Here is a 13,471-nt window from a genome sequence, read left to right as displayed (position 1 = left end):
CTCCGGCCGTACACAAAGCCCTGAAACATCTGGACAGCAAAGATGCATACATCAGGATGCTTTTTATTGACTACAGTTTAGCATTTAACACCATCACCCTCTTAAAACTGATCAGCACCAGACCTGGGAGTTAACACCCCACTGTGCAATTGGATCATGGATTTCCTCACCTCCAGACCACAATCAGTGAGAATTGGTAAGAACATCTCCTCCACAGTCTATCAGTACTGGAGCACCACAGGTCTGTATTATTAGTCCACTGCTCTACTCACTTTACACCTTTGATTATGTCACTCAGAACGACGATAACGCCATCTACATATTTGCCGACGATACCATGGTAGTGGGTTGTATAAAGGAAGGCGATGAGTCAGCATACAGGATGGAGATTGAAAACTTGGCTGAATGGCTCAACGACAACCTTGCACTATGTGTCACCAAAACTAAGGAGCTGATTATTGACTTCAGGAAAGGAAAGCCAGAGCATTACAATCCAGTGATAATTGGGGAATCAGAGGTGGAGAGGGTGAGCACATTTAGGATCTTGGGAGTCTCTATCTCAGAGGATCTTTCCTGGATCAGACAAATCAATGGCTTCGTGAAGAAAGCACATCAGCGCCTCTACTTTCTCAGGAGTTTGTGGAGGTTTGGTATGACACCAGAAACTCTGGCAAATTTCTACAGAGATGTGACCGGCTGAATCGTGGTCTGGTATGGGGACACCAATACCCCTGAGCATAAAGCCTTCCAAAAAGTAGTGGACACAGCCCAGGACACCACAGGCAAAACACTCCCCATGATTTAGTACATATACAGGGAACACTGTCATCAGAGAGCAGCAGGGAACATCAAAGACCCAGCACACACTCTTCTTGCTACCATCAGGAAAGAGGTGTAGGTGCCAAAAGACTCACACCACCAGGTTCAGGAACCCCTCCACTATCCGAATCCTCAACAACAAAGTCAATCAGATTCATTTAAGGACTCTTACTTGTGCACTTTATTTATTTTTTTTATTCGCTGTATTGCAGTTTGTTTACATTGGTTATCTGTTTACAGTTCTTTTATGGTTGTATGTGATGTCATGCATGTACTCTGAAAATAAATCTGAAATCTGATTCCCTCTCATTCTTTTGAATTCCAACAAGTGTTGTCAGTCTCAGGCAATATCTCCTCATAGGTTAATCCTCTATTCTGGAATCAACTAAGCATCCTTTGCACTGCCTCCAAAGTCAGCGCATCTTTTCTCCAGTCAGGAGATCAGAACTACACCCAGTCCAGGAGCATCCTCACCAGTACCTTGTACAGTTGCAGTAAAACCTCCCTGCTCTTGTTCAATCCCTCCTGCCATGAAGACCAATATTCCATTTGTCTTGAATACTTGCAGTTAATGTCCCCTCTAATTTTTAATAGTCAGTGTGTGCAAAATCTTATGTTGTACAATTTTTTTTCTCTGTGACAAAACTTCAAGTGTTTCAAGATAATTTTGGTGCAGCCTACCCCTCATGGCTAATAAAACTGTATTGGCATGTTTTAATAGAATAAAAGTATGATTACATTCTACAAAGTAACATATTTAGTAAAGATTTTATTTTAGGTAACTAACCTTTTTTGCGCACATTAATTTTCTTTGTCCGCTGGTCGCAAAATGTGTGCGAGTGCACATGTAGAGGAAACAGCAGTTGTAGTGTACTTGCATAGCAACTTTTTGTGATTCATACATAAGTGCTTGCAAGTCCCTCTGCATAGCAGAATGCTGTAATATTTCACCATTTAATAATTAATCTATTTTTCCTTCCAAAGTTAATAACCTCAGATACAAACATTGTTCTTGATTTGCCATATCCTTGCTCACTAACAACCTATCTACATTGCTCTGTAGACTCTCTGCATCTTCAGTTTATAACCTCCTTCATTACAGATGGTAGTAGTTTCCTGTTTTCTCTTGCCCTCCATTATTAAATAATGGGATCACATTTCCTTCCCTTTATGCTGCAGGAACAATTCCCGAACCTGTGGAAGTTTGGAAATGATGACTAGACAATTCACTATCTTTCACAACTCTGCAAGATTGATGTAGCAGTTAGTGTAATGCCAATATTGGGCCAGTGATCGGGCCCAGGGTTTGAATCCGGGGCTGTTTGTGAAGAGTTTGTATATTCTCCGTGTCTGCGTGTGTTTTTTCCAGTGGTGGAAGGAAATTGGAGCTATTCGAAACAACATGCTGGGGGTTATAGGTTAATTGGGTGGCACAGGCTCATGGACCAAAATGGCTTGTTACCGTGCTGATGTCTAAATGTAAAAAAATTTAGTGGATCATTGAGTCCTTGGGACATTCAGGCTTTTGGTCTAAATTTTCCTTTTTTTGTTAATACATTCTTGTTATCTGAGGGATAGTGATGCAAAGGACACAGATATCATTAAGATACTGTCTGCTCCCAATTTACCCCAGATGAACATAAATATTACTTGCAATGTTCAGTAAGACTATTCATTAATAAACATATTAAAATTATTAAGTTCTTAATATCTCTCTGCAAACATCATCCATTGAAATGTAAAAGCAGTGATGGAGTTTGCAATCACAAGATGTAGCTGTGTAATAAAAATAGCTCTATGTTGTGTCAGTGCACAGCAGGGAGCTGCTTGATACAAGTGGTTTGGAAATTGATCACTATACTGGTACATGCATTGATTGGTTTCTCGAAGAATTTTGATATATTTGGAAATCAAGATGGGCACTGGGGCTGGCTCAATGGCTAATGAGGGGAGTGTTCTTGCTTCCTTCAGTTGTTCCTTCTCACCAGACCCTTGGTTCTCTAGTATTTCTGGGATTTCTTTTTGTTTGAAACTAAGTACCTGTACTTTAATTGTTCTGTCATACACAGAACATTGAAACTACAGTACAGAACAGACCCATCAGCCCATGGTGTTGTTCAACAACACAATCCTCTAAATTTTCTGAAATTGATGAACCTCTCTAATGGTCTCTTTATTTATAATTTAAAAAAAAAAGTTTTACCTGGCTCCATCACTGTTGCCAACAGTGCATTCCATGCACCCACCACTGTGCCATTTCCTTATTTTTCATTTTTAAAAAAAACACAACAATCCCTTCTGTATGGATTCACATTTGCTTGACTCGCCTTTTCTCATTCCTATTTCCTTATTAAAAAAAATCCTGGAGTCTATTTTTTGTTTTTTGACAGTTTACTCTCATTCAACCTTGTCTTTTTTTTCAATGTCTTGCTCCTTCATTGCTATTTCTGGCAAGTTTATAAGCCTCTTCCTTGGATTTTGTCTATCTTTAACACCTGCTATCACTCATGTTAAAGGAAATGTATTCTTTGATTATTATTGATGTTACTTGCATCCATCGATTTCTATTTGTGTTCCATCTTGTGTGCATGATAAAGGAAGTAGTTAGCTTCGTAACATCTCAAGATTTTTTGCTACCATCTATTTAAAAATGCTAAAATATTCCATCTTTGAAGAGTTGACAATTTATCACTTTTTCAAATCTCTCTACTATCTTGTTTCCTCAATGTTAAATGTCAGTCAATTTTTTTTGTTTTAGCCATTCTTCAGGATTGGAACACTGAAGGTTATTATGAATGGTCTGCTTACATATGGGCAGATATTGCTGATGAGCCAAATCTTGACCTCTATTTATTAATGTTCACATATGCACTGGTGTCTCTTTATTGGAGAATGGATTGGAGCAACTTCTCTGCAGTGATTTTTGATATTGTTGTTTCAGCTGAATGTTAATTTGGTGCAGATTGTAGTTTCAGCTTGGACTTCTTGTTCCCTAGATTTTGGTTCCACACTACACTGATCCATAAATTGGGTTGTTGGGTGAATCATATTAATTCTAAAATTCTGTAATATGGTATCCTTGAGATTGGCAGATTTTCTGGATGATTACATATTACTCTCATTAATACACCAAAACACTTGCATAATTACTTTTCCAGTAAAACAGGTGAATTTTGGAGAGTGTGGGAAATGAGGCCCCATTGAGTCATAAAGGGAGGGTGGGAATTGGGTTAGGATAAAATTAAGTGGTATGAAGTCTGAGATGTAAAGGGAATAATAAGGAAGAATTATTTTCACAAAGATGATGGAGTTCGCAAAGACCTGCTCTCTCAAACACGGGTGGGGGGGGGGGGAGAGGAGGAGACACTTAAAACATCAAGACAAAGCTATGGACTAAGTGCTGAGAAATGGGATTTCTCATCTTGAGATGTTACGAAGCTAACTACTTTATCATGCACACAAGATGGAACACAAATAGAAATCGATGGATGCAAGTAACATCAATAATAATCATTAAGTGGTTACAAGATGATCAACATGAACATGGTGGGCCAAAGATCCTGGTTTTGTGCTGTTGGATTCAATTACGTCAAAGTTACAAATATATCTAAAACTACTAATTGAGGAAAGGGGAGACAGGGAGGAATACTGCAATGCAATATTTTATCAACAACTTGCACACATGTGGTCAGCAGTAATTATAATTTTCCAGAAGGACCAAATCGAATCCTATCCAAGATATTGGTGGTGACATTCGAGAAAGTAATTTTATGCCATTTTTTTCTCTCCCATCAAACCCCAGATAAATATAGGTTGTGTCATCTCCATCAATTTGTGAACTGTTTTATTATGACTTCCTAACTCTTGCTACAGCATCAGTAAAGCCCCAGAGAAATGTGGTAAAATCGCCACTTTTGTGCTCTGTGAGTTGTTGCCAATTTTACATGGAATGTGTGACTGGAGAGCATTTAAATGTATTTTTAAATCAATAAGCGAGGACCCTGAAGATCTCTCACTTCTTCCAATCCTGATGCAGCAGGAGAAAAGAACCATCGCTTTCTCAGAGAATTCTCCAGGCACCAGAACCTCTTCCCAAGATGATCCAGAGGTTGTCATTGTGGGCTCTGGAGTCCTTGGTTCCACCATGGCTGCTGTTCTTGCACGGGATGGAAGGAATGTGACAGTAATTGAGAGGGATCTCAAAGAACCAGACAGGATCGTTGGAGAATTGTTGCAGCCCGGTGGATATCTAGCATTGAAAGCACTTGGACTTGAAGGTATGGAAAAAAAAAAATTCTCTTTAAAAACTAATTATTTATATTTTGGTATAGTGGAAATAAATACTTTTCAGTTTTTTTAAAATGAAAAAATATTAACAAATGCAAGTGCTGAATGTTTTGTAGAGGAACTTGACTAAGATCCTATTTTGCTCTTTTGGGGAAGGAAATGATTCCAATTACTGTCTAATGTTTGTTTCAATCAATAATCAAAGATGGTGATCTGGCTGCTTCTTCCCTTAAAAAAAGGATGGAAACTTCAAATAGATTATTGGTATTTGAAAGGAATGTGTAAGGTTCACTACAGATCAATTTTCATCAGATTAAATTGCCAGTCCACTCTAACAAACTCCTTTTTTTATATATAATTTAAGACATGTCATATCCCTTATTCTTTATCGTTCTTCTAATCATGAATATAATAGAACCAAAGTACATACAGGTCTGCATTTTTGAGACCTTTAGGTTTCTGCAAAGGTTTGATCGTGTAACCGCTGCATTACAATTCTGCTCTTGAAATCAGGAAAACCTCCTGATTTCATCCCATCAAGGGCTCAACAGTGAAGAGGGTCAAGAACTTCAAATTCCTGGGTGTCGACATCTCAGAGGATCTGTCCTGGAACCTCCATGACCATGCAGTCATGAAGAAGGCTTGCCAACAGCTATACTTTGAGATTTGGTATGTCACCAAAGACTCTTGAAAATTTCTACAGGTATACCATGGAGAGCATTCTGACAAGTTACATCACTGTGCAGTATGGGGTGCCAATGCACAGGACTGGGGGGAAAAAAAAACTCCAGAAGGTTGTTAACTTAGCCAGCAACATCATGGGCACCAGTCTTCACTCCCATTGAGGACAAGTATGAGAGGTGGTGTCTTAAAGACCCCACCACCCAGGCTATGCCTTCTTCATTATTGCTACCATCAGGAAAGAAGTACAGGAGCCTAAAGATGAGCACCCAATGGCATAGGGCAGCTTCTTGCCCTCTACAATGAGATTTCTGAATGGTCAATAAACCACAGACTCTTCCTCAGTTTCTCCTATTTATTTAGAAATTTAATTTGTAGCAATATTTGAACTGTAATGCTATGGCAAAACAATGAATCTTGTGACCTGTTCATGACAAATTCTGATTCAGAACATGGCTCGTAGGTCCTCAAACTGCCAAGTGACATGGAATTGTAGGGAAGTGGAGAGAGCTTAGAAACAAATTCATCTGACTTAATTCCTGCATCCTTCCTCATGATTCCAACACTTTTTAAAATTTAACATTGCATCTTGTAATTTTCAAGTTTTTGAGGTCTGTTTAATCAGCTGGAAAAAAAATTGAAATCTTTTCAAAATGCAGAAGTAACTATTGACACTGACAAGTTGGATATTTAACTAACCATACCAAGGAAGATGTGAAAATTGATAATTTCTGACCGCAGGCACCTATTCTAAATGTTCAAAAAATTATTCGCCCATTGCTTGTTATTTTGGGAAATTTGTCAGAAATGTTGGTTTTGTACATCAATAGTCTTATCACATATTTCCCAGCTGCAGATCTAGCAAATAGGCACTGGAAAGACCACAGAATAAGGGTGCAACCCAGGCATAGAAGATTCTAGCTGGGATCTGAAGGCTGAACCTCTGATCACATCATGCCTGACCATTTGTGTAAAGGAGAGACTGAGCTATTTGAGGGAATGAACTGTAGAGACTCCTTAAATGGCACCACACACAAGGGAAACCCCTCTGTGTATATTTAAGCTTTGCATCTTGCCCAAAATATTATTGGGAGCTATAAACTATTCCTTTTCTGGTTCCCCTGTGCTAGCATTGTCACAGGCTGAACAAGACTAACTATTAGACAGGTTTTCCACCCTGCTCAAAAAAATAACAGTGGGATTCATATCTTTGGACTATCCAGAACAATCAAATTTGAAAATGTTCCTGCTGATGGAACTATTTATGCCTGTGAAAATGTCTGCTTCAAGCATTGCTATTCTGTCAAATTTGGATAGTTTAATTTCAGACAATCAACACTTTCTCAGGGCATGTCTTGCAAGATTTACAATTGCAAGAATGGTTGCAGTATTGTGATAGAGGAAAAGGCAAATCACCCTGTTTTCCTGTGGTAAACCACTATGTATAACTGTCTGGACATGCCCATTGGCTGACTGTACCTGTGGCACAGGCTCCTGAATAAAGATGACTGTCCCACAGCCCCCTCCCCAGTTCAGGACAGTCAACCAGCATGGACATGCCTCCATTGCATTGCTAATAAAAAGCCTATCAGTTTTACATAATCTAGTCTTTTGGAGTTATTTATGGTGCCCTTGTCCTGAGCTGTATTTTGTTGCTTTAACTTCACCTGAACTCAATCCAGAATTTCTGATGAAACTGAAGCAAAAATAACACTTCCATTTTATGGCAAATGGCATGTATTCCACCAATCAAATCTCTGCCTTGTTCATTTATTCCTCTAGAATTTAGTTTGAAAGGAAACTTTATGTTGCAGGTTTGAAGTTCACAAAAAAAGTCTATAAAATTGACGTAAATAATGCAGGCGTCAATTTTTGCCTGAGGTACAGAAACCTGAATCCTATTTCCAATCCACTGGTCTCCAATGGATGATCTTTTACAGGTTGTCCTTGTACTTGAAAATTGAGGTTTGCTAGTTGTCCTGTTTTTCTCTAATTGCTCATTTTCTTCCGTACGTGCGTGGTTTTCACCACAAACCAGGTGCAGTTGAAGGGCTTGATGCTCGCAAAGTAAATGGTTATATAATTTATGACATGGAAAGCAAAACCGAGGTAGAAATCCCATATCCTCTGGATGAAGATGGCCAAGTGCAGTGTGGGACAGCTTTTCACCATGGACGTTTCATAATGGGTCTCAGAAATGCAGCTATGGCAGAACCAAAGTAAGTATTCCTTCCAGATCCATTTATAGTTTAGAATGTCTTTGATATTGGGTGTAATGATTCTACCAGTCATTAAGGTAATCGTGGAAATACAAGTTTGAGGATGATTGTTGATCTTTGAATGTATCCTTGTAAATTCCATAATCCTACAAGAATGGGCGGCAGCAGCAGAAAAATCCTGAAAAGAGAATTGATCCACTACAAAAAAACACTTGTAGACAGAAGGGACTGCTGGAGCCTGCATAGTTGATAATGCTTTATTATTATTATTAGTTGGATAATTCTTAAGCTTGTTAGAACTAATCTTAACTTCTTGATGGCTGTGTTCCAGTGTAAAGTTCATTGAGGGAACAGTGACTCATTTACTGGAAGTGGATGGTAGAGTTGGAGGAGTCCAATACAGAGAAAAAGAAAGTGGAGATATAAAGGTTTGTCAAGGCTTTCATCCGATTAATTAAACCTGCAGTCTTGATGCACAAGGCCATGTAATTTAGTGTTTTCCATTTCTAAAGGGTAGCAGTCCATGTTTAAATTTGTGCGAGATTTCCTTCCAAAAAATGTGCCCAGTGGGAACAAAATTATCAATGAAGAATCGTATGTATATGCTCTGATCACTGATAACTTTGTTTTTATAGCCTCCGAGCCACTTAAAATACAGTTAATTCATTAATATTCTGTATGAGCTACATTTTATATTCATTTGAGGATAAATATCACAAATCCTAGAATTACTCATGATCAGATACCTTGCATGTGTTTTCTTATGAAGCACAATACTTGGATACTTAATCCTGATCTAAATGCATTGATAAGCTTTACTGACCTCAAAAGTTAAATAAATGGGACCCAACAGTATCTGACAGATGTTTTCGTTGTAAAAAAAAGAAATGGGAACAACAATTCATGCAATCTGGACATGTGAGAAAGTAGAAAAATTTTGGGAAGATCTAAACCAGATATTAAATAAAATTACAGAAAACAATATACCAAAAAATCCAGAGATCTTTCTCCTAAGTAACATAAAAAAACAAAGAATTTGGACTTGATTTGGATGGTGCACAAAAAAGATTTGTTAAGATAGCTCTAGCCGTAGCAAAAAAATGTATTATGTCAACCTGGAAATTGGAAGATAATTTGAGAATACAACAATGGTATATAGAAATGAATAAATGTATTCCATTAGAAAAAATAACATATAGTTTAAGAAATAATATTGAAATATTTGAACAAATATGGGAGCCATACATGAAACACAATAGAGAAAACCTACCGGGGACATTTACCACCTAAATTAATGAAAGGAGAAGGAAATGAAAAGAATTGACTCAGTGGAATTTCTTGTTTATTTTTATTGAATGACAACATTGTTTGACTGGTTTAATGTATCTTAGATTTTGTACTTTAAATGGATGGGGAGGAAGGTAGGGAGGGTGGAATGGGAGGAGGGGGGGGAGAAAATGACACTATATATTTGAAAAGGAAAATGTATGTATCATGGTCAATGTGGTTTATGGTGTGAAAAATAAAAAATTTAAAAAAAAAAGATAAGCTTTACTGATATTTCACTGAGTACATAGACTTTAATGATTTGTTGGTTAGTCAGCCTATGGAGATTCTAGGCTTGATCCCTGAGCAACAGTGGTGTGTGATATGACAGAACACTTGCTGTCAAGGCACTGTCCTCTTTCTAGCAAATCTTCACACATTAAAATTTAAGTGATCACACTATTTTGTAATTGATCTGTAGACTTGAAACTTGGCATCTCAGCACCTCGGGAGCTACACATATTAAAACAAAACTGATCAAAAGTATGTCTAATTCCAGGAACTGTATTGCCCATTGACTGTGGTTGCTGATGGACTCTTTTCTAAATTCAGGAAAAACTTGGTGAAGACCAAAGTTAGTGTTTCATCTCATTTTGTTGGCTGCATAATGAAGGTAAGATTGTTCAAAATTGCTTTGCATTTTTTTTCCATAGTACAGAGTTTAAGTCTTTCAGCATCTTCTTCCCAACTTGATTGCTATCCCATATAAACAGTAGGGGTGTGTATGAACAGAGAGAAAGGATCCTCCATTTTTGGATATCAGTGGTGTTAGTGAGCAGTAGGGTGTCCTTCACCCTACATCTTCTATAGAAGACCTTCAGCATCAGAACATTTTGCAGTGGTGATGACTAGATTTAATTTGGAGGAGCAGCTATTTTTCTCCTGTATAGAAGCAGATTAATGAGAAAAGTAGGCCTCGTGCTATTCCCCAATGAACATTGTAACCTTAGTAGACGAGATCAGATCTCAGAGGAGGTTCTAGAAGCAGTTTCTCCAATCTCCCACCAAGAAAGTGTGGTGAACCCAGTCTAAATCCTGAAAAACTGACATTGCACTTATCAGCAGGTTGATGATGTTAAATTTCTTCCAACATGGCAATATGCTTTCTGAGCTGCCTAGAATGTTGGTTCTTAGAAATAGCAAATATAAATGATCTTAAATGTATACACTAAGCTTCCCTGGGTATACTGCACCATAATTATAGAAGTCAAATAATTTCAAAGTACCTCTACTGAAATAGAATGAAATATGACACTTCGACTTGCTGTCTGTTTGATTGAAGGACATGCCGCAATTCAAACCAAACCATGCAGAACTTATCCTTGCTGATCCTAGTCCTATTCTCATCTACCAAATTTCATCCAATGAAACACGGGTGTTGGTGGACATCAGAGGTGAAATACCAAGGCATCTTAAAGATTACATGATTGAGAAAATCTACCCACAGCTTCCAGGTATAAGAGTATATTTTTTTTAAACCTAGTTTTCCCTTGTTGGCCTGTCGCTGGTAGTCAATTTTTTTTTGGTGGGGGTGGGGGGATGCAAGTCAATGACTCTCTCAGTTTCTGTGTGATTTGGGTTCATTTCATCTCTCAAATCAGAATATGGTCATCTTACAAATTCTTGCTTTTAATGGGCAGACTATTTTTTAAATGGTGAGAAAACTGAAAGTACCCAGATGCAAAGGGACCTGGGAGTCCTGGTGCAGGATAACCTGAAGGTAAACTTTCAGGTTGAGTCGGTGGTGAAGTAGGCAAATGCAATGCTGGCATTCATTTCAAAGGGAATGGAATATAACCACAGGGATGCAATGCTAAGACTTTATAAGGCACTGGAGAGACCACTTGAATATTGTGAACAGTTTTGGACTCATTTAAGAAAAAATGTGCTGATGTAGGGAGAAGGTTCAGAGGAGTTTTCAAGGATGATTCTGGGAATAAAAGGGTTATCACATGAGGAGCATTTGACAGCACTTGGCTGGTTCTCATTGGAATTTGGGGGAATGAGGGGGGATCTCATTGAAACATTTCAAATGTTGGAATGCATGGACAGAGATGTAGAAAGGTTGTTTCCCATGGTGGGAGAGTCTAGGACCAGGTGGCACAACTTCAGGATTGAAGGGTGTCCACTTAGAACAGATATGTGGAAGAATTTCTTCAGCCAGAGTGTAGTAAATCTAGGGAATTTGTTGCCACAGGTTGTTGTGGAGGCCAAGTCATGTATTTAAGGCAGAGATTGGTATGTTCTTTATTAGTCAGTGCATAAAAGGTTAAGGGAAGTAGGCTGGACAGTGGAACTGAGTGGGAACATGGATCAGATCATGGTTCAAATGGCACGGCAGGCTCGATGGACTGAATAGCCTACTTCTCTTCTGCTCCTATGTGTTGTGGAAAACCAATTGCTGGGAAAACTGGGTTGTCCTATCATCGGAGTAATAAATTTATAAAATAAATGCAAATACAGTTTGAGTGAATATTTCCCAAGAACTTGCATTTATATACCTTGCACCTAAGATATGTTGCAGACACCCAGCAAAATATATTGTGATTTTGTTGCAATAATCCACAATTGTTTCAAGACTAGAACATCAAGGCTTCTGAAATTACTCCTAATACTGGAGCAGTAAGCATTAAACTAGTTCTTCATTTGTCTTTAACAGAGCATATTAAAGAACCATTCCTATTTGCAGTTCAGAATGATCGTCTACGGACTATGCCTGCGAGCTTTCTACCTCCTTCACCAGTGAACAAATCAGGTGAATAAGCACTTTTCCCAAAAATAAATTATACTCAAATTCTGTACAAAAGAAAATGGTTCAAAGCCTTTTCACATGCTTAGTCATATCCATACATTTCCATCGCTGTACATTGTTACATTTGTTTTCTATTTAGCACTTTGTAGTTACTCTCCTCTGTTGTTTGAGGGATCAAAGTTGCATAGTTTTACTTCCAATCATTTAAACACAAGAAATGTCATGTGTAGAGTAGTATTCTATAGATTTTCCTGTAACAAATTTGATACAATTAATTAATTACCCAGAAAAGAAGAATGTTTCAAGCGCATTGAGGTAAAGTTTATGTTCTCACTTACTACCTTTGTTCTTTAAAGAGCTTCTCAATAAAAGAAGCTGCCAGGAATTTCTCAAAAAGTAAAACCCTGGTTTTATGCAAATTCGGATAGAATCCAATGAGTCATTGGGTCGGGCTCCTGGGCAGAAGCAGAGACCTTGGGGAAAGATATGGGTTTATATGCACAGGTTTATATTCAGACACTCCAATGCTTCAAACGCAAATACTGGACCATTGGGTTAGGTAAGTGTGTCCTCGCATTGCAGAGTGATTCAAATCACTACCACTCAGATGAGTCTAAACCCAGTGAGGTTTAATTTCAACTAACAACAATGGTTTATTGAATCCTCGATTTAGCGCGACCCCCACATTATTTGCAATGAGATTTTATGGACCACAGCGATTGTGTGGGCCACACTGTAATTTGGTTAGCTTTAATTATAAAGAGGAGGAAAAACTCAACACCCAACCAACCAATTTTCCCCTGCAACCGCTGCAATCTCTGCCTGTCCCGCATCGGACTTGTCAGCCACAAACGAGCCTGCAGCTGATGTGGACATTTACCCCTCCATAAATCTTCGTCCGCGAAGCCAAGCCAAAAGAAAAAGAAATTATAAAACAAATGGCATTTGTCTATATTGCTTTAAAATATTTTTATTTAATTTAAAAAAAACACATACATACAAATTCAATACTCAATCTAGAATACAAGACAGAATTTTCACATTTCAAATAAAACTTTGATCATACATAGTACAAATTGAATGCACCCTTCCCAATCTAACCCATTTTATCAAAATACTAAAAAAAGGGAAAAAAAAAAACAAAAAAGGAAGAAAAAGCCCACCCCACCCCGGCTATTAATCGAACCCCTCCTTCGAAACAAGGCAAACTTGTATATCTAATATACATAGGAAACAGGACAACTTTTGGATACCAGACAACACTGTCCAGGAGCATCCAAACGCCCATATTCTTTAAATTATGGTTATTATTATCACTGGTCTATATTTCAATCTAATATTTAGCACAATGTGAAATAATTTATTTTGTATATGGTGCAGCTAAATA

At 38.0% G+C, this 13,471-nt stretch overlaps 1 protein-coding gene across 4 annotated transcripts in view; it reads left to right on the top strand.

Moving 5' to 3' along the window:
* The window catches only part of sqlea (squalene epoxidase a), a 28,091-nt gene that overhangs the window by 4,937 nt on the left and 9,683 nt on the right, over window positions 1-13,471 (top strand). For 3 of the 4 annotated variants that reach the window (XM_069920900.1, XM_069920901.1, XM_069920899.1), the window contains exons 3-8: window positions 4,856-5,096; window positions 7,826-8,006; window positions 8,338-8,434; window positions 9,832-9,945; window positions 10,615-10,786; window positions 11,992-12,087. In XM_069920900.1, the coding sequence (XP_069777001.1) occupies window positions 4,856-5,096; window positions 7,826-8,006; window positions 8,338-8,434; window positions 9,832-9,945; window positions 10,615-10,786; window positions 11,992-12,087 (901 nt within the window). The remainder of the gene's footprint in view (window positions 1-4,855; window positions 5,097-7,825; window positions 8,007-8,337; window positions 8,435-9,831; window positions 9,946-10,614; window positions 10,787-11,991; window positions 12,088-13,471) is intronic. The other variant, XM_069920902.1, reaches the window with a different exon arrangement.

The sequence above is a fragment of the Narcine bancroftii genome, chromosome 2, assembly GCF_036971445.1.
Source record: "Narcine bancroftii isolate sNarBan1 chromosome 2, sNarBan1.hap1, whole genome shotgun sequence".
Classification (NCBI taxonomy): Eukaryota; Metazoa; Chordata; class Chondrichthyes; order Torpediniformes; family Narcinidae; genus Narcine; species Narcine bancroftii.
Note: the sequence above shows the minus strand (reverse complement) of the source record. Positions and strands in the feature narration are given on the sequence as shown.